At 51.5% G+C, this 22766-nt stretch overlaps 1 protein-coding gene across 1 annotated transcript in view; it reads left to right on the top strand.

Moving 5' to 3' along the window:
- Positions 1-22766, top strand: part of LOC138522055 (proteasome subunit beta type-9-like) — a 126153-nt gene that overhangs the window by 26214 nt on the left and 77173 nt on the right. Inside the window, exons 2-3 of the mRNA XM_069635285.1 lie at positions 15194-15261; positions 20494-20625. Of these exons, the coding sequence (XP_069491386.1) occupies positions 15194-15261; positions 20494-20625 (200 nt within the window). The remainder of the gene's footprint in view (positions 1-15193; positions 15262-20493; positions 20626-22766) is intronic.

The raw sequence follows: 22766 nt of genomic DNA, 5'->3' as shown, positions 1-22766 counted from the left end.
CAAAAAAATCAGAATTTAAAAAACAATTATCTACATATCCTCTGAAATGTGTGAGAAATGGATGTAATAGGCCAACAGAAGGCATCCTAGACATCTAGTTTCCAGGTCTCGGTGGAAGGGGAGACAGGGGTTGCCGGCGCAGTGGGTTAATGCACCTACTGCAGCTGTGTATAGTTCCTGGTGAGAAGCTGCTACAGGTTTGCTTGCTATGCTGGGACCTGCAGTCATTCCATCCCCTCCCGAAGGGGCCCTGTTTAATTATTTTAACAATATTTCTATTGACAAACAAACCATAACAACCCAACATAGCTGCCCATCCCACCCATACCCCCCCTTACTTCCCTTCTGGTTCATTTATTCTTTCGGGTTCCCCCTGGTCCACAAACCCCACAACCAAATACATGGTTCATAATGGTGCCTTTCAACGAAATACAGTGTACAGTAACCTTTTGCTTTCCCTTCCCCCTCTCGATCTCCCAGCCTCCCTCTCTCTGCCCCAACCCCACTTCCTCCTCCCCCTGCCTTGATTGTTTTGCCTCCCCATTCCCCCTCATGGGGGTTCATATCTGCTGAGGAACACCGCTCATTCAGCATTTGGCTCCAGTCCACTGTTACCCCTTCCTCCTGCTCAGGGTCGCTGTTACACCTTTCTCCTGCTCAGGGTCGCTGTTACCCCTTCCTCCTGCTCAGGGTCGCTGTTACGCCTTCCTCCTGCTCAGGGTCGCTGTTACCCCTTCCTCCTGCTCAGGGTCACTGTTACCCCTTCCTTCTGCTCAGGGTCGCTGTTACCCCTTCCTCCTGCGCAGGGTCCTGTTACACCTTCCTCCTGCTAAGGGTCGCTGTTAGCCTTCCTCCTGCTCAGGGTCGCTGTTACCCCTTCCTCCTGCTCAGGGTCGCTGTTACCCCTTCCTCCTTCTCAGGGTCGCTGTTACCCCTTCCTCCTGCTCAGGGTCGCTGTTACAACTTCCTCCTGCTCAGGGTCGCTGTTACCCCTTCCTCCTCCTCAGGGTCGCTGTTACGCATTCCTCCTGCTCAGGGTCGCTGTTACCCCTTCCTCCTCCTCAGGGTCGCTGTTACGCATTCCTCCTGCTCAGGGTCGCTGTTACCCCTTCCTCCTGCTCAGGGTCGCTGTTACACCTTCCTCCTGCTCAGGGTCGCTGTTGCCCCTTCCTCCTACTCAGGGTCGCTGTTACCCCTTCCTCCTGCTCAGGGTCGCTGTTGCCCCTTCCTCCTGCTCAGGATTGCTGTTACCGCTTCCTGCTCAGTGTTGCTGTTACCCCTTCCTACTGCTCAGGGTCGCTGTTGACATGGAGCTTGGGCGGGGTTACATAAACCCTGTGCCGTGTGCAATAGCCATGCACCCCCAGATCATGTGCCCGCGCCCTGCAGGACCCGTCCCACCACGCGGGCAGTCCTGGCTGAGGGTGTCATTCATAGCATGAAGCTTGGTGGGGGTCACATAAACCCTCTGCAGTGTGCAATAGCCATGCACCCCCAGATCATGTGCCCGCGCCCTGCTGGACCCGTCCCGCCACGCGGGTGGTCCCGGCTGAGGGTGTCATTCATAGCATGGAGCTTGGGTGGGGTCACATATACCCTCTGAAGTGTGCAATAGCCATGCACCCCCAGATCATGTGCCCGCGCCCTGCCGGACCCGTCCCACCACGCGGGCAGTCCTGGCTGAGGGTGTCATTCGTAACATGAAGCTTGGCCGGGGTCACATAAACCCTCTGCAGTGTGCAATAGCCATGCACCCCCAGATCATGTGCCCGCGCCCTGCCGGACCCGTCCCACCACGCGGGCAGTCCTGGCTGAGGGTGTCATTCATAGCATGAAGCTTGGGCGGGGTCACATAAACCCTGGGCAGTGTGCAATAGCCATGCACCCCCAGATCATGTGCCCCTGCCCTGCCGGACCCGTCACACCACGCGGGCAGTCCTGGCTGAGGGTGTCATTCATAGCATGGAGCTTGGGCGGGGTCACATAAACCCTGTGCATTGTGCAATAGCCATGCACCCCCAGATCATGTGCCCGCGCCCTGCCGGACCCGTCCCACCACGCGGGCAGTCCTGGCTGAGGGTGTCATTCATAGCATGGAGCTTGGGCGGGGTCACATAAACCCTGTGCATTGTGCAATAGCCATGCACACCCAGATCATGTGCCCGCGCCCTGCCAGACCTGTCCCACCGCGCGGGCAGTCCTGGCTGAGGGTGTCATTCATAGCATGGAGCTTGGGTGGGGTCACATAAACCCTGTGCAGTGTGCAATAGCCATGCACCCCCAGATCATGTGCCATCGCCCTGCAGGACCCGTCCCACCACGCGGGCAGTCCTGGCTGAGGGTGTCATTCATAACATGGAGCTTGGGCGGGGTCACATAAACCCTCTGCAGTGTGCAATAGCCATGCACCCCCAGATCATGTGCCCGCGCCCTGCCGGACCCGTCCCACCACGCGGGCAGTCCTGGCTGAGGGTGTCATTCGTAACATGGAGCTTGGGCGGGGTCACATAAACCCTCTGCAGTGTGCAATAGCCATGCACCCCCAGATCATGTGCCCGCGCCCTGCAGGACCCGTCCCACCACGCGGGCAGTCCTAGCTGAGGGTGTCATTCATAGCATGGAGCTTGGTGGGGGTCACATAAACCCTCTGCAGTGTGCAATAGCCATGCACCCCCAGATCATGTGCCCGCGCCCTGCCAGACCCGTCCCACCACGCGGGCAGTCCTGGCTGAGGGTATCATTCATAGCATGGAGCTTGGTGGGGGTCACATAAACCCTCTGCAGTGTGCAATAGCCATGCACCCCCAGATCATGTGCCCGCGCCCTGCCTGACCCGTCCCACCACGCGGGCAGTCCTGGCTGAGGGTGTCATTCATAACATGGAGCTTGGGCGGGGTCACATAAACCCTCTGCAGTGTGCAATAGCCATGCACCCCCAGATCATGTGCCCGCGCCATGCCTGACCCGTCCCACCACGCGGGCAGTCCTGGCTGAGGGTGTCATTCATAACATGGAGCTTGGGTGGGGGTCACATAAACCCTCTGCAGTGTGCAATAGCCATGCACCCCCAGATCAGGTGCCCGCGCCATGCCTGACCCGTCCCACCACGCGGGCAGTCCTGGCTGAGGGTGTCATTCATAACATGGAGCTTGGGTGGGTTTTCACATAAACCCTCTGCAGTGTGCAATAGCCATGCACCCCCAGATAATGTGCCTGCGCCCTGCCTGACCCGTCCCACCACGCGGGCAGTCCTGGCTGAGGGTGTCATTCATAGCATGGAGCTTGGTGGGGGTCACATAAACCCTGTGCAGTGTGCAATAGCCATGCACCCCCAGATCATGTGCCTGCGCCCTGCCGGACCCGTCCCACCACGTGGGCAGTCCTGGCTGAGGGTGTCATTCATAGCATGGAGCTTGGTGGGGGTCACATAAACCCTGTGCAGTGTGCAATAGCCATGCACCCCCAGATCATGTGCCTGCGCCCTGCCGGACCCGTCCCACCACGCGGGCAGTCCTGGCTGAGGGTGTCATTCATAGCATAGAGCTTGGGTGGGGGGGGGGTCACATAAACCCTGTGCAGTATATTGAACTGAATGAGTTGAAACCTAGCATTTCTCGAGACCTTACGGACCTGTTCCCACATGTTTGCCCACTCCCTCTCAGATATCTAGCAACCCCCATCCTCTTCCCACTTCCTCTTTACTGCCAGTTCCTTCAGGGGGATCTCGCTCCTCACTGCTTGGTAAATGCAGGAGATTTTGGCCCCACCCCGTCCTGATCCATCAGCGCCTGGATCAGCGGACTCGTGCCCGGTTCTTCAGGTGTCTCCTCCCATATTGCCGCAGGCCTTTTAGCCACCGCCCCATATATAAGAAAATGCCCCTTAGAAATCCTATACCACGCACTCCACATTGCCAACATAATCAGTTTTCCTCCCTCAAATAGGTCCCCCACTGTCCGGCCCCCTTTCTCCCGTAGCCGTCCAGGTCCAACTCTCCCAATGATTTGCCCTAGCTTTGGGTCTGCACTCCATGGCAAAGCTACACTATGCCACCCCGCGACTTGGATCCTCCTGAGATACTTCTCCCACATCGCCTGTACCGTCTGAAACACATTCATCGCCCCTGTCCCCACCAATCCCCTCAGTAACTCCCCCTTAGAGTCCCCCCACTCCAACGCCGCCTGGAGCTATGCCACCATAAAGTATGCCTCATAGTCGGGTAAATTGGGACCACCGTTGAGCGTGGGCACCGCACGGGTGCCAGCGACACCCTTCTCCTCCCTGCATTCCACAATTCCCCAATCTTCTCATCCAGCATCCAGAAAAACACCCTTTAATCACATAGGAAATATTAGTGAAATAATAGAGTAGCCTCGGTAGTACCACCATTTTGCAGAGCGCTACCCTCCCCCTCAGTGATAGCGGCAGCTTCTTCCAAAATTGGATGGAGTCTCCCATCCCAGATAACGCCCTCCCGTATTATACATAAACGTGTCTTCTATATCGTGAAAGATTTGAATTCCCAAATACCGGAAGGACTCCCCCTCCCACCGTCTCCCCCAGTCTAGGAGGTCAGCTAACTCCCCTGCCACCGTCTCCCCCAGTCTGGGAGGTCAGCTAACTCCCCCTCCCACCATCTCCCCCAGTCTGGGAGGTCAGCTAACTCCCTCTCCCACCGTCTTCCCCAGTCTGGGAGGTTAGCTTACTCCCCCTCCCACCGTCTCCCCCAGTCTGGGAGGTCCGCTTACTCCCCCTCCCACCGTCTCCCGCAGTCTGGGAGGTCAGCTAACTCCCCCTCCCACCGTCTCCCCCAGTCTGGGAGGCCAGCTAACTCCCTCTCCCACCGTCTCCCACAGTCTGGGAGGTTAGCTTACTCCCCCTCCCACCGTCTCCCCCAGTCCGGGAGGTGAGCTAACTCCCCCACCCACCATCTTCCCCCAGTCTGGGAGGTCAGCTAACTCCCCCTCCCACCGTCTCCCCCAGTCCGGGAGGTCAGATAACTCCCCCTCCCACTGTCTCCCCCAGTCTGGGAGGTCATCTAACTCCCCCTGCCACCGTCTCCCCCAGTCCGGGAGGTCAGCTAACTCCCCCTCCCACCGTCTCCATCATTCCGGGAGGTGAGCTAACTCCCCCTCCCACTGTCTCCCCCAGTCTGGGAGGTGTGCTAACTCCCCCTCCCACCATCTACCCCAGTCTGGAAGGTGAGCTAACTCCCCCTCCCACCGTCTCCCCCAGTCTGAGAGGTCAGCTAACTACCTCTCCCACCGTCTCCCCCAGTCTGGGAGGTTAGCTTACTCCCCGTCTCACCGTCTCCCCCAGTCCGGGAGGTGAGCTAACTCCCCCACCCACCATCGTCCCCCAGTCTGGGAGGTCAGCTTACTCCCCCTCCCACCGTCTCCCCCAGTCTGGGAGGTCAGCTAACTCCCCCTTCCACCATCTCCTGCTGTCTGGGAGGTCAGCTAACTCCCCCTCCCACCGTCTCCCCCAGTCTGGGAGGGCAGCTAACTCCCCACCCACCGTCTCCCCCAGCCTAGGAGGTCAGTTAACTCCCCCTCCCAATGTCTCCAACAGTCTGGGAGGTCAGCTAACTCCCCCTGCCACCGTCTCCCCCAGTCTGGGAGGTCAGCTAACTCCCCCTCCCACCGTCTCCCCCAGTCTGGGAGGTCAGCTTACTCCCCCTCCCACTGTCTCCCCCAGTCTGGGAGGTCAGCGTACTCCCCCTCCCACCATCTCCCCCTCCCAGTCTGGGAGGTCAGCCTACTCTCCCTCCCATCAGCTAACACCCCCTCCCACCGTCTCCCCCATTTGGGAGGTCAGCTAACTCCCCCTGCCACCGTCCCCCCCCCCCAGTCTGGGAGGTGAAGGCGAGCGTCCCCCAGATAGCACGATCCTCCCCACAATGAGAGACAATAATGGACTCTCCCAAGATGGGAATAAGGCTCAGACAAAGTGCGGGTGAGCTCAAAGGGGAGTTTATCAATCAGAATAGGGCATGCAAAAGACTCTGCAAACTCCGAGAGCGCTCTGTCTGACAATAGCAAAGACAGGCATATATATTTACAAAAAACGTCATAAGAACCTACATACTATAGGGGGCACAAGTTCGTGGGGATTGGGTGGCGACGACTAACTATAGGTGCCGCTGTGATGTGGTTTGCCGTGGTTGGTGGACGTCACTGGTTACCCTCGTGGGCCGGGCCGGGCAGGTCAGCTGGGTTCATCCGGACGGTGTTGTTGTGCCAGCCGTGACCAGTGTCAGTGATGAACGTCTTTCCTGGCTTTCTGCCCTAGGGCCACGCACACCGCAGTCATTCAACATTGCAATATTATCTTCCCCGGTAAATCTTCCAATAGGTTATTCTACAGGTTAATGCAACACAGGAGGAATGCACCTAGAGTGGGGTCTTTTGGTGATACATCAATACATGTTTACCATCGTCCTGTTGGCCGGGTATCATAGGTCGCGAGGTAGGGTCTCAGGGCAAGGGACGAGCTGTCCGAGTTATCATGTCTCGTTAGAAGTCATTATGAATGTGTTCCTGTAGTGTTGCTATAATATTGGGTGTCCTCATTTTACAAGGGCCATTAACATAAGGTGAGCGGGTGGGTCGTGGAGCCTAAGAAAGGGCGCCTTCGGCTCTGTGTTTAAGGCCGGGGTTTACTGCTGGGTTGTAAATAATTCAGGTGGCAGGCCGCGGCCCTGGGTGCTGCGGGGGGGAATGTGAATGTTTGAAGCGGCTCCAGCCGAAATGGGGGAGGTGGAGCAGAGCAGCACAGGCCTCTGCTTTTCCGTCTGGCAGGCTTCAATGGGGAGGAAGGGGGAATGGCCTTGGATATGCCCACAAAGGTATTTTCCTCATGTGTGGCAGATTTAAGTGGAAGAGGCATAAACATTCATATAATATACAATACTCATTGAGTCTTTTCAAAGCTTATGTTTTCAACATTGTTAGTGCCTTTTACATGGTCAGTTCAAATGTGTTACCTATATGTTAAGTATTTAACAACCACAACATTTTGTTACATTTCTATACATGCGCGGTAAGCGGGGTAGTAGTAAGGTTGGTGGAGTACGCAGGAACAACCGGCTAATAAGACTGATGGCAGTGACACATGGTGAACTTGGACATACATACTGTACATTTTCGTGCACCATTTACATGAGCTCCCAATAGGGCTGTATTTGTCTTCCTTTGCACTCTAGCAGCATTAGTTCAGTTATGGCATGGGACCTTGGGGTGCAGTCTTCTCGGCGAAACATATAACATGAAAACCCCGGGACACTTTTACCATTTGCGCATAGCTACGGGGATGTGGGTACTTCAACCCGAATGCCATATAAGCACACATTCTGCCATCTTCATGGAGGTTACATGTTTTTAGTCAGAAAGGTCATGGAGAGAAGAGTTTCCTCACAGGTAGTTTGCTCATTAGTATTTGGGGGCTCTGCTTTTGTCAGGGGACCATTTTACAGTTCTTATCCACCCCGGCCCTGCTGGCCGGGTCATACTGGGAACAGTGATACACTGCGGAAGGTGAAATGTTACAGTGTTTGCATCTAACACTAGCTCATGTCCGTCTGTTCGTGGGAACGGGCTCTCAGCGGATCTGCCAGGGAGCTGCGGCCGCAGGGACAAGTGAGACTCTCCAGGGGTGGGGGCCGCGCTGTGGTGCACAGGGCTCAAACCATTTTGATTTCACAAAATGGTTTCCAGGGCCTAGCTAAATACAGCATGTTTGGTCAATGTCTTCAGCCAGTGGTCCACCCGCCACCTGGGCCCTGGTGGCAGGGGGAACCCCTGATGAGCCATGGACTTCACAGGGGGGAGAGGCTGCAGGGGAGGGGGGTCTCTTGGACCAATCCTCCCATACAGAGGTCAGCTTACTCCCCCTCCCACCGTCTCCCCCAGTCTGGGAGGTCAGCTAACTTCCCCTTCCACCGTCTCCCCCAGTCTGAGAAGTCAGCTTACTCATCCTCCCACCGTCTTCCCTAGTCTGGGAGGTCGGCTAACTCCCCCTGCCACTGTCTCCCCCATTCTGGGAGGTCAGCTAACTTCCCCTCCCACCGTCTCCCCCAGTCTGGGAAGTCAGCTTACTCATCCTCCCACCGTCTCCCCCAGTCTGGGAGGTCAGCTAACTCCCCCTGCCACCGTCTCCCCCAGTCTGGGAGGTCAGCTTACTCCCCCTCCCACTGTCCCCCCCAGTCTGGGAGGTCAGCTAACTCCCTCTCCCACCGTCTGCCCCAGTCTGGGAGGTCAGCTTACTCCCCTTCCCACCGTCTCCCCCAGTCTGGGAGGTCAGCTTACTCCCCCTCCCACCGTCTCCCCCAGTCTGGGAGGTCAGCTAACTCCCCCTCCCACCGTCTCCCCCAGTCTGGGAGGTCACCTTACTCCCCCTGCCACCATCTCCCCCAGTCTGGGAGGTCAGCTAACTCCCCCTTCCACCGTCTTCCCCAGTCTGGGAGGTCAGCTTACTCCCCCTACCACCATCTCCCCCAGTCTGGGAGGTCAGTTTACTGCGCCTCCCACCGTCTCCCCCAGTCTGGGAGCTCAGCTAAGTGCTTGTTCCTAAGCCCCTCAATGGGAATAGAAGATATTTATTGTTATTGATCCGGAATCCTGACACCCTCTGGAAGTTCCCCAGCACCTCAAGCAGCATTGGCATGTTATCCCGTGCGTTCCAACATACAACAGCCGGTCATCTGCATATAACAAAGCTACATGCCGTATCCCTCCCTCTAGAATCCATGCCTCGTTCATCGCCTGTCTCAGGAACCACGCCAGCGGCTCTAGCGCCATGGAAAACACGATTGGTGAGAGCAGTCATCCCTGCCGTGTGCCTCGGCTCAGCATCCACTGTCGCGACACCCAGTCATTAGACTTCACCACTGCAACCGGCTTATTGCATAGCCCACTGCAACCGGCTTATTGCATGCAAGACTCAGCCAGCGGCAGATATTCACCCCAAATCCATAGGCCCCTAACACTCCGAACAACCATTCCCATTCCAGGGAAAAAAAGCTTTCATCGCGTTTGTTAGGAAAGATTCCCATTGATGTGACGTTTTCCCTCCAATTGTGTACCCCCCAACTCTCTGTTTCTCTTTTAACACCATAGTCTGACTTTGGAGCCCAGGCTTCAGCTGCACTCCTCTGGGCTTTCGCTCACTTTTTATGGGGAAACTGACATGCGCTTAAGGACAGTCAGTACTGGGAGGCTTTGTTTCCCTTAGTCCCTTTCAATCTTGCAACTTTTCTGCAACATGTTACAAGTCACAATGTACCGTACAGTACAGTGCGCTTGCGTCTTCCTTTCGTTTCCAAAGGCCCTAGACTCCCTCAAAGGATTGGTCTGGACAGGGCTGGTGGCAGCTTATCTTTTTGTCTATTTTGAACCCTTTCTTGCCCTTTACCGCTTTTGGCATAGGAAGGTGGGCTGGCTCCAAAATGGCTGTGCTTCGAGGTTCTTTTGTCCTGTCCTTTGTCCATCTTGCCCCTTTGCCTTCCCCAGGTCGAGCCCAAATCTTTCTTCTGATTCAGACAAAGGGTCCCTTTCAAACATCAAAGGCAAAGTGGAAACGTCATTCCAGTGCATGCGCCAGACACCAAAACAAGACCAAACACAAAGCAAACTGTTGCCAGGGCAGATTGCGAGCTGATTAGGTGGAACGGGCGAAAGGAGGCCCTCTTGTATTGTTGTCTAGTGTTTTCTCAGTTGGCGCATTTATATATCACCTTTTGTGAAATCAGTTGTATCTTCTCACTGATCATAACTCCTCTGAGACACCTACTACCTGAACAGGCGCTGCCTCAACAGGGGCTTAGGACTAGAAACACCTGACCTAGCATGCATACAATTCCATAATTTATGGAAAAGCTTGCTTCTTAAGAGAAAGTATTCTATATTCTCTGGTCTGAAATAGAGTCCTGGAGCTGTGTCTGTGATCCTCTGTAGACCAAAGGGTACGTCCTGGGGTCTATCATCCTGGGGTCTATCGTCCTGGGGTCTATCATCCTAGGGTCTATCACCCTGGGGTCTATCATCCAGGCTTATATATCATCCAGGGGTCTATCATCCTGGGGTATATCATCCTGGGGTCTATCATCCTGGGTTCTATCATCATGGAGTCCATCGTCCTGGGGTATATCATCCTGGGGTCTATCATCCTGGGGTCTATCACCCTGGGGTCTATCATCCAGGCGTATATATCATCCAGGGGTCTATCATCCTGGGGTCTATCATCCTGGGGTCTATCATCCTGGAGTCTATCACCTTGGGGACTGTCGTCCTGGGTCTATCATCCTGGGGTCTATCACCCTGGGGTCTATCATCCAGGCCTATATATCATCCAGCGGTCTATCATCCTGGGGTCTATCATCCTGGGGTATATCATTCTGGGGTCTATCACCCTGGGGTCTGTCATCCTGGGGTCTATCGTCCTGGGTTATACCTTTCTGGGGTATATAGTCCAGGGGTCTGTCATCCCACGGTCTATCATCCTGGAGTCTGTCATCGTAGTTATATCATCCTGGGGTCTATCACCCTGGGGTATATCGCCCAGAGGTCTGCCATCCTGGGGTCTATCATTCTGTGGTCTATCATCCTGGGGTCTGTCATCGTAGTTTATATCATCCTGGGGTCTATTTCCAGGGGTCTATCGTCCAGAGGTATATTATTCGGGGTATATCATCCTGGGGTCTATCATCCAGGGGTATATCACCCTGGGGTCTATCATCCAGAGGTATGTATCATCCAGGGGTCTATCATCCTGGGGTATATCATCCTGGGGTCTATCATCCAGGGGTATATCACCCTGGGGTCTATCATCCAGAGGTATATATCATCCAGGGGTCTATCATCCTGGGGTCTATCATCCTGCGGTCTATCATCCTGGAGTATATCATCCGGGAGTATGTAGTCCAGGGGTATACTATCCTTGGGTCTATCATACTCGGGTCTATCATCCAGGGGTCGATCGTCTAGGGGTAAATTGTCCTGGGGTCTATCACCTTGGGGTATATCACCTTGTGGTCTATCATCCTAGAGTATATCATCCTGGGGTCTATCATCCTTGGGTATATCTTCCAGGGGTATATCATCCTGGGGTCTACCATCCTGGGGTATATCGTCCAGAGGTATATCATCCTATGGTATATCGTCCAGGGGTCTATCACCCTGGAGTCTATCATCCAGGCCTATATATTATCCAGGGGTCTATCATCCTGGGGTATATCATCCTGGGGTCTATCATCCTGGGTTCTATCATCATGGAGTCCATCGTCCTGGGGTATATCATCCTGGGGTCTATCATCCTGGGGCCTATCATCCAGGCCTATATATCATCTAGGGGTCTATCATCCTGGGGTCTATCACCCTGGGGTCTATCATCCTGGGGTCTATCACCCTGGGGTCTATCATCCAGGCCTATATATCATCCAGGGGTCTATCATCCTGGGGTCTATCATCCTGGGGTATATCATTCTGGGGTCTATCACCCTAGGGTCTATCATCCTGGGGTCTATCGTCCTGGGGTATACCATTCTGGGGTATATCGTCCAGGGGTCTGTCATCTCACAGTCTATCATCCTGGAGTCTGTCATCGTAGGTTATATCATCCTGGGTTCTATCACCCTGGGGTATATCGTCCAGGGGTCTGCCATCCTGGGGTCTATCATTCTGTGGTCTATCATCCTGAGGTCTGTCATCGTAGGTTATATCATCCTGGGGTCTATTTCCAGGGGTATATCATTCAAGGGTATATCATCCTGGGGTCTATCATCCAGGGGTCTATCACCCTGGGGTCTATCATCCAGAGGTATATATCATCCTGGGGTCTATCACCCTGGGGTATATCGTCCAGGGGTCTGCCATCCTGGGGTCTATCATTCTGTGGTCTATCATCCTGAGGTCTGTCATCGTAGGTTATATCATCCTGGTGTCTATTTCCAGGGGTATATCATTCAAGGGTATATCATCCTGGGGTCTATCATCCAGGGGTCTATCACCCTGGGGTCTATCATCCAGGGGTATATCACCCTGGGGTCTATCATCCAGAGGTATATATCATCCAGGGGTCTATCATCCTGGGGTCTATCATCCTGCGGTCTATCATCCTGGAGTATATCATCCGGGAGTATGTAGTCCAGGGGTATACTATCCTTGGGTCTATCATACTCGGGTCTATCATCCAGGGGTCGATCGTCTAGGGGTAAATTGTCCTGGGGTCTATCACCTTGGGGTATATCACCTTGTGGTCTATCATCCTAGAGTATATCATCCTGGGGTCTATCATCCTTGGGTATATCTTCCAGGGGTATATCATCCTGGGGTCTACCATCCTGGGGTATATCGTCCAGAGGTATATCATCCTATGGTATATCGTCCAGGGGTCTATCACCCTGGGGTCTATCATCCAGGCCTATATATTATCCAGGGGTCTATCATCCTGGGGTATATCATCCTGGGGTCTATCATCCTGGGTTCTATCATCATGGAGTCCATCGTCCTGGGGTATATCATCCTGGGGTCTATCATCCTGGGGTCTATCATCCAGGCCTATATATCATCTAGGGGTCTATCATCCTGGGGTCTATCACCCTGGGGTCTATCATCCTGGGGTCTATCACCCTGGGGTCTATCATCCAGGCCTATATATCATCCAGGGGTCTATCATCCTGGGGTCTATCATCCTGGGGTATATCATTCTGGGGTCTATCACCCTAGGGTCTATCATCCTGGGGTCTATCGTCCTGGGGTATACCATTCTGGGGTATATCGTCCAGGGGTCTGTCATCTCACAGTCTATCATCCTGGAGTCTGTCATCGTAGGTTATATCATCCTGGGGTCTATCACCCTGGGGTATATCGTCCAGGGGTCTGCCATCCTGGGGTCTATCATTCTGTGGTCTATCATCCTGAGGTCTGTCATCGTAGGTTATATCATCCTGGGGTCTATTTCCAGGGGTATATCATTCAAGGGTATATCATCCTGGGGTCTATCATCCAGGGGTCTATCACCCTGGGGTCTATCATCCAGAGGTATATATCATCCTGGGGTCTATCATCCTGGGGTATATCATCCTGGGGTCTATCATCCTGGGGTATATCATCCTGGAGTATATCATCCAGGAGTATGTCGTCCAGGGGTATACTATCCTTGGGTCTATCATACTCGGGTCTATCATCCAGGGGTCGATCGTCTAGGGTTAAATTGTCCTGGGGTCTATCACCTTGGGGTATATCACCTTGTGGTGGTCTATCATCCTAGAGTATATCATCCTGGGGTCTATCATCCTTGGGTATATCTTCCAGGGGTATATCATCCTGGGGTCTACCATCCTGGGGTATATCGTCCAGAGGTATATCATCCTGGATCTGTCATTCTGGATCTATCATCCTGGATCTATCATCCTGGGGTACATCATCCTGGGGTGAATCGTCCAGGGGTATATCATCCTATGGTATATCGTCCAGGGGTATATCATCCTGGGGTCTACCATCCTGGGGTATATCATCTAGGGGTATATTATTATTATTATTATTTTTATTGTTATTATTATTATTATTTATCATCCTGGGGTCTATCGTCCAGGGGTATATCGACCTGGAGCATATCTTCCTGGGGTATATCATCATGGAGTCCATCATCCTGGGGTATATCATCATGGAGTCCATCGTCCAGGGGCATTTCATCCTGGGGTACATCATCCTGGGGTCTATCGTCCAGGGGTCTATCAACCAGGGGCACATGGTCCTGGGGTACATCATCCTCAGGTATATCGTCCTGGGGTATATCGTCCTGGGGTATATCATCCTGGGGTATATCAGCCTGGGGTATATCATCCTGGGGTATACCATCCTGTGGTATATTGTCCTGGGGTATATCATCCTGGGGTATAGCATCCTGAGGTATATCATCCTGGGGTACATCGTCCTGGGGTACATCGTCCTGGGGTATATCATCCTGGAGTCCATCATCCTGGGGTATATCATCGTGGGGTATATCATGCAGGAGTATACCATCCTGGGGTATATCGTCCTGGGGTATATTACCCTGGGATCTATCGTCCAGGGGTCTATCATCCAGGGGTATATGGTCCAGGTGTACATCATCCTCGGGTATATCAGCCTGGGGATATATCATCCTGGGGTATATATCGTCCAGTGGTATATCATCCAGGGGTATACCATCCTGGGGTCTATCGTCCAGGGGTCTATCATCCAAGGGGCTATCATCCTGGGGTATATCATACTAGGGTATATCATCCTGGGGTCTATCCTCCTGGGGTATTTCATCCTGGGGTATATCGTCCAGGGGTGGGGTATATCATCCTGGATCTATCATCCTGGGGTGCATCATCCTGGGGTCTATCATCCATGGGTCTTTCGTCCATGGGTCTTTCTTCCTTGGGTATATTATCCTGGGTTATGTCGTCCGGGATTATACCATCCTGGAGTATATCGTCCTGGGGTATATCATCATGGAGTATATCATTCTGGAGTCCATCATCCTGGGGTATATCATCATGGAGTCCATCATCCAGGGGTATTTCATTCTGGGGTATATCATCCTGTGGTCTATCGTCCAGGGGTCTATCGTCCAGGGGTACATCATCCTCGGGTATATGGTCTTGAGGTATATCGTCCTGGGGTATATCGTCCTGGGGTATATCGTCCTGGGGTATATCATCCTGGGGTATATGAGTTCATCATCAGGATCCATGACACTGAGCGAGGAGACAAGCTTGAGAAGATTGCCAAAGCAGGGTGCAGGAAACCCTTATCCCCAAGAGTGAACATTGAGGAGCAGCTCTGCTACTACTCGCAGCTAGTGGTGTAGAGCCAGCAACACCTGCTGGCCAGGAAGTGTTCTTTCAAGGGTGAGAGGCAATGGGTGCTCCCCATCCATACAGAACTGTATGCTGACAGACTGAGATCCCTGAACTATTAAGAGGTAATTCACATAACTTTGAGATTTGCTTCTGAGAATGTCTATCTATACATTAATTTGGGGCTACAAGTTGCTGTTCAGCATCTTTGTGAACCCCACTTGCCCTCTTGACAATACATTTGCATTTGCTGAAGTGAAGAATTAAGCTTTATGTTTTTCATGAAATCTTGAAACCTCCCACAATCCATTTTTATTTGACCTAGTTTTGTGTTTCATATCTGGCTGTGCTCTCCTCTTTCCGTAGACGACAATCCTGGCAGTGGAGTTTGATGGCGGCGTAATAGTGGCTTCAGATTCTCGCGTGTCCGCTGGGTAAGTGTGCAGTTGCTTATCTGAGAGCATGTTTTGTGATGTTAGACAGGAAACGCAATCATCCCCCTGTCTGGGAAGTACATCCACAGCCATCTTTTTGATGTTAGGTAAAAGTCCTTGCTGGATGGCTGGGTGTCGATGGATGAGATGTAGACATCAGCTTTCGATCTCAGTTTGCATGAGTGTGGGTTCATGGCATGCTGGTTTTGTTAATGGTTTGCAGTGATTGTTGCAGTGGTGGGTGTGTGATCACAGTTTGTGTGAGTGTGGGTTCATGGTATGCTGGTTTTGTTAATGGTTTGCAGTTATTGTTGCAGTGGTGGGTGTGGGATCACAGTTTGTATGAGTGTGGGTCCATGGTATGCTGGTTTTGTTAATGGTTTGCAGTGATTGTCTGTTGCAGTGGTGGGTGTGTGATCACAGTTTGTGTGAGTGTGGGTTCATGGTATGCTGGTTTTGTTAATGGTTTGCAGTGATTGTTGCAGTGGTGGGTGTGGGATCACAGTTTGTATGAGTGTGGGTCCATGGTATTCTGGTTTTGTTAATGGTTTGTAGTGATTGTCTGTTGCAGTGGTGTGTGTGGGATCACAGTTTGTATGAGTGTGGGTTCAAGGTATGCTGGTTTTGTTAATGGTTAGCAGTGATTATCTGTTGCAGTGGTGGGTGTGGGATCACAGTTTGTGTGAGTGTGGGTTCATGGTATGCTGGTTTTGTTAATGGTTTGCAGTGATTGTTGCAGTGGTGGGTGTGGGATCACAGTTTGTATGAGTGTGGGATCATGGTATGCTGGTTTTGTTAATGATTTGCAGTGATTGTCTGTTGCAGTGGTGGGTGTGTGATCACAGTTTGTATGAGTGTAGGATCATGGAATGCTGGTTGTGTTAATGGTTTGCAGTGATTGTTCCAGTGTGGATGTGGGATCACAGTTTGTATGAGTGTGGGATCATGGTATGCTGGTTTTGTTAATGATTTGCAGTGATTGTCTGTTGCAGTGGTGGGTGTGTGATCACAGTTTGTATGAGTGTAGAATCATGGAATGCTGGTTGTGTTAATGGTTTGCAATGATTGTTCCAGTGTGGATGTGGGATCACAGTTTGTATGAGTGTGGGATCATGGTATGCTGGTTTTGTTAATGATTTGCAGCGATTGTCTGTTGCAGTGGTGGGTGTGTGATCACAGTTTGTATGAGTGTAGGATCATGGTATGCTGATTTTGTTAATGGTTTGCAGTGATTGGCTGTTGCAGTGGTGGGTGTGTGATCACAGTTTGTATGAGTGTAGGATCATGGTATGCTGGTTTTGTTAATGATTTGCAGTGATTGGCTGTTGCAGTGGTGAGTGTGGATCACAGTTTGTATGAGTGTGGGTCCATGGTATGCTGGTTTTGTTAATGGCTGGCAGTGATTGTCTGTTGCAGTGGTGGGTGTAGGATCACAGTTTGTATGAGTGTGAGTTCATGGTATGCAGGTTTTGTTAATGGTTTGCAATGATTGTCTGTTCCAGTGTGGGTGTGGGATCACAGTTTGTATGAGTGTGGGATCATGGTATGCTGGTTTTGTTAATGATTTGCAGTGCTTGTCTGTTTCAGTGGTGGGTGTGTGATCACAGTTTGTATGCGTGTAGGATCATGGTATGCTTGTTTTGTTAATGGTTTGCAGTGATGGCTGTTGCAGTGGTGAGTGTGGATCACAGTTTGTATGAGTGTGGGTCCATGGTATGCTGGTTTTGTTAATGGTTTGCAGTGATTGGCTGTTGCAGTGGTGATTGTGGATCACAGTTTGTATGAGTGTGTGTCCATGGTATGCTGGTTTTGTTAATGGCTGGCAGTGATTGTCTGTTGCAGTGTTGAGTGTGGGATCACAGTTTGAATGAGTGTGGGTCTATGGTATGCTGGTTTTGTTAATGGTTTGCAGTGCTTGTTGCAGTGGTGGGTGTGTGATCACAGTTTGTATGAGTGTGGGTTCATGGTATGCTGGTTTTGATAATGGTTTGCAGTGGTTGTCTGTTGCAGTGGTGGGTGTGTAATCACAGTTTGTATGAGTGTGGGTTCATGGTATGCTGGTTTTGTTAATGGTTTGCAGCGATTGTCTGTTGCAGTGGTGGGTGTGGGATCACAGTTTGTATGAGTGTGGGTTCATGGTATGCTGGTTTGATTAATGGTTTGCAGTGATAGTTGCAGTGGTGGGTATGGGATCACATCTTGTGTGAGTGTGGGTTCATGGTATCTGGTTTTGTTAATGGTTTGCAGTGATTGTTGTGGGTGTGTGATCACAGTTTGCATAAGTGTGGGTTCATGGTATGCTGGTTTTGTTAATGGTTTGCAGTGATTGTCTGTTGCAGTGGTGGGTGTGGGATGACAGTTTGTGTATGTGTGGGTTCATGGTATGCTGATTTTGTTAATGGTTTGCAGGGATGTTTGCAGTGGTGGGTGTGGGATCACAGTTTGTATGAGTGTGGGATCATGGTATGCTGGTTTTGTTAATGATTTGGAGTGATTGTTGCAGTGGTAGGTGTGTGATCACAGTTTGTATGAGTGTGGGTTCATGGTATGCTGGTTTTGTTAATGGTTTGCAGTGATTGTCTGTTGCAGTGGTGGGTGTGAAATCACAGTTGATATGAGTATGGGTTCATGGTATGCTGGTTTTGTTAATGATTTGCAGTGATTGTCTGTTGCAGTGGTGGCTGTGTGATCACAGTTTGTATGAGTGTGGGATCATGGTATGGTGGTTTGGTTAATGGTTTGCAGGGATTGTTGCAGTGGTGGGTGTGGGATCACAGTTTGTATGAGTGTGGGATCATGGTATGCTGGTTTTGTTAATGATTTGCAGTGATTGTCTGTTGCAGTGGTGGCTGTGTGATCACAGTTTGTATGAGTGTGGGATCATGGTATGCTGGTTTTGTTAATGGTTTGCAGTGATTGTCTGTTGCAGTGGTGGGTGTGGGATCACAGTTTGTATGAGTGTGGGTTCATGGTATGCTGGTTTTGTTAATGGTTTGCAGTGATTGTTGCAGTGGTGGGTGTGGGATCACAGTTTGTATGAGTGTGGGATAATGGTATGCCGGTTTTGTTAATGATTTGGAGTGATTGTTGCAGTGGTAGGTGTGTGATCACAGTTTGTATGAGTGTGGGTTCATGGTATGCTGGTTTTGTTAATGGTTTGCAGTGATTGTCTATTGCAGTGGTGGGTGTGGGATCACAATTTGTGTGAGTGTTGGTTCATGGTATGCTGGATTTGATAATGGTTTGCAGGGATTGTTGCACTGGTGGGTGTGGGATCACAGTTTGTATGAGTTTGGGATCATGGTATGCTGGTTTTGTTAATGGTTTGCAGTGATTGTCTGTTGCAGTGGTGGCTGTGTGATCACAGTTTGTATGAGTGTGGGATCATGGTATGCTGGTTTTGTTAATGGTTTGCAGTGATTGTCTGTTGCAGTGGTGGGTGTGGGATCACAGTTTGTATGAGTGTGGGTTCATGGTATGCTGGTTTTGTTAATGGTTTGCAGTGATTGTTGCAGTGGTGGGTGTGGGATCACAGTTTGTATGAGTGTGGGTCCATGGTATGCTGGTTTTGTTAATGGGTTGCAGTGATTGGCTGTTGCAGTGGTGGGTGTGGGATCACAGTTTGTGTGAGTGTGGGTTCATGGTATGCTGGTTTTGTTAATGGTTTGCAGGGATTGTTGCAGTGGTGGGTGTGGGATCACAGTTTGTATGAGTGTGGGATCATGGTTTGCTGGTTTTGTTAATGATTTGCAGTGATTGTCTGTTGCAGTGGTGGGTGTGTTATCAGAGTTTGTATGATTGTGGGATCATTGTATGCTGGTTTTGTTAATGGTTGGCAGTGATTGTCTGTTGCAGTTGTGGGTTTGGGGTCACAGTTTGTATGAGTGTGGGTTCATGGTATGCTGGTTTTGTTAATGGTTTGCAGTGATTGTTGTAGTGGTGGGCGTGGGATCACAGTTTGTATGTGTGTGGGTTCATGGCATGCTGGTTTTGTTAATGGTTTGCAGTGATTGTCTGTTGCAGTGGTGGTTGTGGGATCACCGTTTGCATGAGTGTGGGTTTATGGTATGCTGGTTTTGTTAATGGTTTGCAGTGATTGTTGCAGTGGTGTGTGTGGGATCACAGTTTGTATGAGTGTGGGTCCATGGTATGCTGGTTTTGTTAATGGGTTGCAGTGATTGTCTGTTGCAGTGGTGGGTGTGGGATCACAGTTTGTATGAGTGTGGGATCATGGTATGCTGGTTTTGTTAATGATTTGCAGTGATTGTTGCAGTGGTGGGTGTGTGGTCACAGTTTGTATGAGTGTGGGATCATGGTATGCTGCTTTTGTTAATTGTTTGCAGTGATTGTCTGTTGCAGTGGTGGGTGTGAGATCACAGTTTGTATGAGTGTGGGTTTATGGTATGCTGGTTTTGTTAATGGTTTTCAGTGATTGTTGCAGTGGTGGGTGTGGGATCACAGTTTGTATGAGTGTAGGTTCATGGTATGCTGGTTTTGTTAATGGGTTGCAGTGATTGTCTGTTGCTGTGGTGGGTGTGAGATCACAGGTTGTATGAGTGTGAGTTCATGGTATGTTGGTTTTGTTAATGTTTTGCAGTGCTTGTTGCATTGGTGGGTGTGGGATCACAGTTTGTATGAGTGTTGGTTTATGGTATGCTGGTTTTAATGGTTTGCAGTGATTGTTGCAGTGGTTGGTTGTGATCACGTTTTGTTTGGGGGTTGATATGTGAACTGATTCTAGTAATGGTTAGGCAGTGATGGGCCTTGCAGACAGTGTGTGTTTGTGTGTGTGTCTGGGCAGTGACATCTCCGGCCGTGTTTGTTTGTGGGTTCGTGCTTTGCACGGATTCTAGTCATGGTTAGGCAGTGATGGGTCTTGCAGAGGGTGTGTGGGTGGGTGTGAGTGTGTGTGTCTGGACAGTGACTGGTGCCTCAGCGGTCACATGTCGGGCAGTGTGTGGGTTCATGGTTTGCACTGATTCTAGTCATGGTTAGGCAGTGATGGGTCTTGCAGAGGGTGGGTGTTTGTATGTGTCTAGGCAGTGACATCTTGAGCAGTGTTTGTGTGTGGGTTCATGCTTTGCACTGATCAATTATGGGCATGCGCTAGTGGTTCTGGCCTCACAGCACCTTCTAAGAGGAAAGGTTGCATGTGCCTCTGTGGGTGGTCATGCATTGGGGTGTTGGGGTTCAACCATGCTCAAGTAATGAACTGCTTACCTTTTTCCCCAGTGAATTTGTGTCGAACCGTGTGTTTGATAAGCTGGCGCCCCTTCATGAGCGGATCTACTGTGCCCTCTCGGGGTCTGCGGCCGACGCGCAGGCAGTGGCGGATATGGTGAACTACCACCTGGACCTGCACAGGTGTGAGGCTCTATATGGAGGGAGCTGAGGGGATGCACACCTCAATGTTTTATTATGGATTTCATGCAGTGTCTTCCACATTGCTCCATGCCTTCTGTTATGTTGCAGTCTGGCTGGCTTTATCCTGTGTCCTTCTCAGTGCATCTCTCTTGTTCTTTGCAGTGTCTCTCCTCTGTGCACCCTCCAATACTTCCACATGAACCTCTTGTCCATTTCCCTTCCATTATCTGCCCCCCCCCTTTCACTCTCTCTGTTTCCCTTCTCTAGTGTCCATTCCAATGAATCTCTTCAATGTCTGTAAATTCCCCTCCCTTTCCCCTCTCTTCTTCTCCATCTGCCCTTTGTCTGGTCTAGTTCAGTGTCTTTCCTTCATGCAGCACGTGGTACGTCCTGACACCACTCTGCACCAGCACGCCATCGCCTCTGGTCCATTTCAGGGGGCTTTCATTCATGCCCCACGTGGTCCCTCCTGACCCTACTCTCTGCACCTGCACCAGGCCTTGAAGTACTTTTACAATGCAACCAGGCCTGCAGGTTGATGACCTTAGTGTATCTACTAGACATAAAAGAAATGCACTTGTCCTGTGAAAATTGTTTGTACTGAAAAAACATGGTGACGTATGAAGAAACACTACCAGCAATGTGAATGGGACCTTGTAGTATTCTCCTCCACCTGGACACGTTGGAACAGAGTATCCACAGGTCCATCAGCCGAGGCCAGGTATCGGGCGAGAGTGGGAGTTAGTGTTTGGAGCAGCAAATAGTGCAGGATGTTACCAGAAAGAAGGTGGTTGCTAGAAACTGATGCCGAATTATATGAATATGAGTAGCTGTTGTGACGAACTCTACCCGATATTCCCCCTGGGGGTGGTACTCAGCGGGTGGATCTCATGGGGAGGGAAATCCCTCATGGGGCCAGTGACGATAGCCCTGGGAAAACGCGGTATCCATTCACCCCTTGGGTGTTCTGTCCTGTCCTACCGGCTGTGAAAGCTGAGAAACCCTTACCGCGTGCCTATCTGCCCCCTGTCCTACCGGCTGTGAAAGTTTAGAAACCCTTACCACGTGCCTATCTGCCCCCTGCCCTGTCCTACCAGCTGTGAAAGCTGAGAAACCCTTACCACATGCCTATCTGCTCCCTGCCCTGTCCTACAGGCTGTGGAAGCTGAGAAACCCTTACCGCATGCCTATCTGCTCCCTGCCCCGTCCTGCAGGCGGTGGAAGCTGAGGAAACCCTTACCACATGCCTATCTGCATCCTGCCCCGTCCTACAGGCCGTGGATGCTTAGAAACCCTTACTGCATGCCTATCTGCTCCCTGCCCTGTCCTGCAAGCAGTGGAAGCTGAGGAAACCCTTACCACATGCCTATCTGCTCCATGCCCTGTCCTACAGGCTGTGGAAGCTGAGAAACCCTTACCGCATGCCTATCTGCTCCCTGCCCTGTCCTGCAGGCGGTGGAAGCTGAGGAAACCCTTAACACATGCCTATCTGCTCCCTGCCCTGTCCTACAGTCTGTGAACCACATGCCTATCTACTCCCTGCCCTGTCCTACAGGTGGTGGAAGCTGAGAAACCCTTACCACATGCCTATCTGCTCCCTGCCCTGTCCCACAGGCTGTGAACCACATGCCTATCTGTTCCCTGCTAAGTCCTACAGGCTGTGGAAGCTGAGACACAATTGCCACATGCCTATCTGCTCCCTGCCCTGTCCTGCAGGCTGTGAACCACATGCCTATCTGCTCCCTGATCTGTCCTACAGGCTGTGGAAGCTTAGAAACCCTTACCACATGCTTATCTGCTCCCTGCCCTGCCCTGTCCTGCAAGCGGTGGAAGCTGAGAAACCCTTACCACATGCCTATCTGCTACCTTCCCTGTCCTACAGCCTGTGGAAGCTTAGAAACCCTTAACACATGCCTATCTGCTCCCTGCCCTGTCCTACAGTCTGTGAACCACATGCCTATCTACTCCCTGCTCTGTCCTACCAGCTGTGGAAGCTTAGAAACCCTTACCACATGCTTATCTGCTCCCTGCCCTGTCCTGCAGGCGGTGGACGCTGAGAAACCCTTACCACATGCCTATCTGCTCATTGCCCTGTCCCACAGGCTGTGAACCGCATGCCTATCTGTTCCCTGCCAAGTCCT

The sequence above is a fragment of the Ambystoma mexicanum genome, chromosome 13, assembly GCF_040938575.1.
Source record: "Ambystoma mexicanum isolate Mex_15411 chromosome 13, UKY_AmexF1_1, whole genome shotgun sequence".
NCBI classification, from domain to species: domain Eukaryota; kingdom Metazoa; phylum Chordata; class Amphibia; order Caudata; family Ambystomatidae; genus Ambystoma; species Ambystoma mexicanum.
Note: the sequence above shows the minus strand (reverse complement) of the source record. Positions and strands in the feature narration are given on the sequence as shown.